Raw genomic sequence first — 4,262 nt, 5'->3', positions numbered from 1 at the left:
ATTATATATATAGAAATATTGCATAGCCCTAATATTTATATGATCTTATTTATGCTTGTCTTTGCTTTCTGTGTTTTTATTGTTTAGACCAGAAAACAAAAAGGCAGAAGAAGTGTGTCTGTGCCTGCTTTAAGAAAAGATGGCGGGCTATGAAGCGCAGCTTCTCTCTCTCCAGAAACAAAGTGGTGCCTTTACATACTGACCTGGAGGAATCAGATCCATCAGGCCTGGAGACCAGTGATCCGCAACATCAAGTTGATATGCAAACAGGTTCATCTGCCTTGGAGGCAACAGGTTTTCAGAAACCAACTAATTGCCAACGATGTTCATCTCACCTGGATGAAACAGCTCCCGAAAATCCAGCCGAACACCAACCAGATTCATCTAACCGTGAGTTCATTTTGAACGCTTTACTCTTGTAGTTGAAGTATAATTTTCCACCTTATTTATATGTAATCTGATAGATTTTGTAGTGGTCAGTTTCATGGTTTTGACTGTAAGTGATATATTTGTAGCTTCTGGAGGTCATTTCTGTTGTTTGTGTTTCCTCTTTCTCTATTTTTTTCTTTTAGAACAACAAACAAACAAAAAGAAGAAGAAGCGCTTCAGTCCCTGCTTTAGGAAAAGATGGTGGGCTTTGAAGCGAAACAACAAAGTAAAGACACCACCTAAACAGTCTGACCTGAATCCATCAGATCATCAGCCAGTTCCTGAAGGTCCAGCTAACCGTGAGCAAACAGCTTCAGAGATCAGTTTGAATGTTTTACTGTTGTGGTTGAAGTATCATTTCATTTCCACCTTACTTAATTCAGCTGAAGTCGCTTAAGCACATTTGAGAATTGGCACAGTAAGAAAAGCATAAAGGTGTAGTCTATTTAAGTAATAGATTTGGAAATATTACTGTACAACACGTCTGTCAAAGTGGCAGCTTAACTGTTCCTGTACAGTTGAAATGTGTTCGATTGTAGTAAGGTTTAGTTTAAAAATAACTTTATACTGTGATGTTGACAATGACATTTAGTTTGTTTTTAAACTTGCGTGAAACTAAACTAACAAAACTTGAATCATTATTTGGATAGTATAATATAAATCATATTGTGTTAATTAAAAGCACCAAACGACAGATGAATTCATGTAATTGAACCTTTGGTGGCCCTGGTAATCAGTTTCGTTTGACTGTTGTTGGTGATATATTTCTGGTATCTAGAGGTCATTTCTATTGTTTGTCCTTTTTCTTTCTATGTATTTATCTTTTAGAACAACAAACAAAAGAAAAGAAGAAGCGTGTTTTGGGGGGAGTATGGCAGGCCATTAAGCGCATCTTCTCTAACTCCTGGAACAGTGAAGTGGTTCCTTTTCCCACACAGTCTGATCTTGACCCATCAGATCCTCAGCCAGGTCCATTTGAACAGCCATATCGACGTGTCTTTAAGCCGGCGGTCTTACAGGACCCAGCTGATCTGGGCCGTGGTTGTTGTGACCGGGAGCAAACGCCTCTCGAAGATCGATCTGGAGTTCAGCCAGCAGCTCCCAGAGAACCAGCGGATTCCCAGCGGTCTAGTGAGTATACTTCCCTTATGTTCTGGTTCATTCTCATCATATTTAGATTTTTAGCTTCACATCTGTACCCTAGTGACTGTATTTGAAGAGTTTGCTTCCAAAATGAGATAACAAAATTTAAAAAATCATGTTTTTTATAACGTTATCATGTTTTTATTGTGTGTAATTGTGTAAGTAGCTGTATTTTTTCAGTTATCAGGCTTAAATCAAAACAAACCAACTGCAGTTTGATTGATAGTAATTGGAATGCACAATTAACGGAGTTATCTCTTTTTGGAACCAAACTCTTCATTTATACGCGTGGTGTTTATGAAATACTGTTTCTTCTTTATGTATTTTAAGTGTAAAGTGTTATTCTGATGTCATTTGAGCTGATTTCTGTTTTATATTTAGTTTTTTAAACGATTGTCCTGCTGTTTTACTTTTACTAACTTTAACACATTTCATTCTGTTGAATCGCATTGGATGTACTGAACCCCTCTCCATTATATGCACATTATATGCAAGATTTTTTTGTTAAATTACAAACATCACTGCTATTGAAGTTCATGTGAGAAAAAGAAACAAGAATCACAAGTGTTCCTTTTGCATTTTCTGTTTATAGGACAAATTTCATTCCTTTATAAAATGGGCAAGATGATAGGAGAGGGAAACTTTGGCAAAGTGTATAAGGGGACTCGCAGATCCGAACGCCTAAAGGTAGAAACACCTTTGCTTTATTCATCAAACATTTTGAACATTTTAAAGTGGTTGAACATTCTTATCATGTGTAATGCCATACATGTTGAGTGTTTTGATCCAGATATGTTGAAGTGAATTTGCAGACTGTGTGTGATGTACTGCTGTAAAGCTAACATGTGGTGATTTCTCTTTGCAGGTCGCCATCAAATTTATTCAGGAGACACCACGCACTAACAAATATGTGAAAATTGTGAGTTGACAAGATTTCATATGTACAATGGGGTCCAAAAGTCTTTTTGAGAAGAAATCTTAAAGAGTTGCACCATTTCTAGGTTGCAAATCAGATATGGTTTGAATGAAAAATAAGGTAACTAGAAAAATGCATTTCTCTTAGTGTGTATCAACACAAATGATTCATGAAAATGGAAAAGTTGCCTACCGTCAGCTAACCTTTTTTAATCTTTTTTTTACCAGCCTGGGCATGACAAGCCTCTGTTGAGAGAAGTGGCTCTAAATCTGCTGATACACAAACCAGAGAAATGCTCCAACATTGTAGTAATGTTGGACTGGTTTGTAGAAGATGACCTGCACGTCCTCATTTTGGAATATCCACGACCCTGCGTGACCTTGGCTGCATTCATGAAAAAACATATACGTCTAAGGGAAAATAAGGCCCGTTATCTCATGCGTCAAGCAGTGACCGGAGCCAAACACTGCATTGACCACAACATCTGCCATGGTGACTTACACAGCGAAAACTTCCTGATCAACACAAAGACGATGGTGCTCAAATTAATCGACTTTGGATGCAGCCTTCTAATCTCCTCTAGTAGCACACCAGACTCTGCATGTAAAGGTGAGATGAGTTTTTGTGTGGCCGTAGCATTAAGCCACAATGTAAAGTCCCTTCTACAAAAACTGTACCCAACTCAAACTCAGATTGTCAACATTTACAGTAATGAATTGATCCCATTATACTGTGACTTGAAGGACTTTTGCTAAATGAAATGTTTGCTCACTTTGGCTTGCTTTACAGAGCCAACTGAAGCGGTTGAACAGACAGTCTATTTTTTGGGTGATCTGCTCCTCGTGATGACGGTTGGAGATGAGGGGAACCGTGTCCTTGATCCGGATGCACTAGACAACCCGGCGATCAAGGCCCTTGGTTTATCTAAAGGTAAGAGACCATCACTTACAAAAATCCTTGTTAAACACAAACCAAGCTTCTCCTCTCATCAGTTTTTCTCACCAAATGCAACTTTCTTACTATAAATTGAAAGAGTAAAGGATATTGTTCCTAACAATAAATTAAGCTACATATTTCAGTAGCTATTGTTACGTTTGACAGTGTGTTACAAAGAACATACATGACTAATCGGTCCTCTCGTAAACACTTTTCCTCACAGAATGGCGTGACATGATAAATCTTTGCATGTTCACGCCATCAGCCAACATGCCAACATTAGAAGAGCTCCTCGACCACGAGTGGTTTAAGCAGAGCTAAAGGTCAAGAGCAGTGGTTCTCAACTCTGGCCCGTGAGATCCATTTTCCTGCCGAGTTTAGCCCCAACTCTGATAAAACACCTGAAGAGGCTAATCAGAGACTTCAGGAACAGACGCGTTCAACTTAATTCGGCGCTGCGCAAATCTATCAGCATATGACATTTAAGTACCGCGATAGCGATTCAAGTCTGTGGGACGCATTTGAATCGGTCTCGTGGTACTTTATGCCAAACAATCTGCGCAGCCGAACATTAAGTTGAACGCGTCTGTTCCTGAAGTCTCTGATTAGCCTCTTCAGGTGTTTTATCAGAGTTGGGGCTAAACTCGGCAGGAAAATGGTTGAGAACCACTGGTCAAGAGTATCTCAATGAGACCAGCTACATTCCAGGTAGGTAAGGTAGGTATTTTGGTGCACATACTGTAGCAGGGATTGACAGTAAGGAGTGCCGATGGCTGGGAGCTGGTGTGAATGATGCTCGGGACAGTGACGGAACTGTCACGTGCCCAATCGGGCCAGA

General features: G+C 39.4%; 2 protein-coding genes across 2 annotated transcripts; both read left to right on the top strand.

Annotated features, from left to right (window-relative positions):
- Positions 1–149: 149 nt before the first annotated feature.
- Positions 150–2,500, top strand: LOC130558392 (uncharacterized). Its single transcript, XM_057340759.1, has 5 exons — positions 150–287; positions 593–728; positions 1,258–1,560; positions 2,165–2,259; positions 2,438–2,500. Exons 1-5 carry the CDS (start codon positions 150–152, stop codon positions 2,498–2,500), a joined length of 735 nt encoding a protein of 244 aa, XP_057196742.1.
- A 20-nt stretch (positions 2,501–2,520) lies between these two features.
- On the top strand, positions 2,521–3,779 carry LOC130557451 (serine/threonine-protein kinase pim-3-like). Its single transcript, XM_057339181.1, has 4 exons — positions 2,521–2,608; positions 2,716–3,097; positions 3,278–3,418; positions 3,648–3,779. The coding sequence occupies exons 1-4, from the start codon at positions 2,597–2,599 to the stop codon at positions 3,743–3,745; spliced, it is 633 nt and encodes a 210-aa protein (XP_057195164.1). The 5' UTR covers positions 2,521–2,596; the 3' UTR covers positions 3,746–3,779.
- Positions 3,780–4,262: the final 483 nt, after the last annotated feature.

The sequence above is a fragment of the Triplophysa rosa genome, linkage group LG8 (assembly GCF_024868665.1).
Source record: "Triplophysa rosa linkage group LG8, Trosa_1v2, whole genome shotgun sequence".
In the NCBI taxonomy this organism is placed as follows: domain Eukaryota; kingdom Metazoa; phylum Chordata; class Actinopteri; order Cypriniformes; family Nemacheilidae; genus Triplophysa; species Triplophysa rosa.
Note: the sequence above shows the minus strand (reverse complement) of the source record. Positions and strands in the feature narration are given on the sequence as shown.

Excerpts from the sequence above, each read along its gene's own strand:
- LOC130557451 (XM_057339181.1), top strand. Across the intron at positions 3,098-3,277 it reads ACCAGACTCTGCATGTAAAG|AGCCAACTGAAGCGGTTGAA; the intron begins GTGAGATGAGTT and ends CTTGCTTTACAG. Across the intron at positions 3,419-3,647 it reads GGCCCTTGGTTTATCTAAAG|AATGGCGTGACATGATAAAT; the intron begins GTAAGAGACCAT and ends TTTTCCTCACAG.
- LOC130558392 (XM_057340759.1), top strand. The coding sequence starts at position 150 with ATGAAGCGCAGCTTCTCTCTCTCCAGAAACAAAGTGGTGCCTTTACAT. Across the intron at positions 288-592 it reads CAGGTTCATCTGCCTTGGAG|AAGAAGAAGCGCTTCAGTCC; the intron begins GCAACAGGTTTT and ends ACAAACAAAAAG. Across the intron at positions 1,561-2,164 it reads AGCGGATTCCCAGCGGTCTA|GACAAATTTCATTCCTTTAT; the intron begins GTGAGTATACTT and ends TTCTGTTTATAG.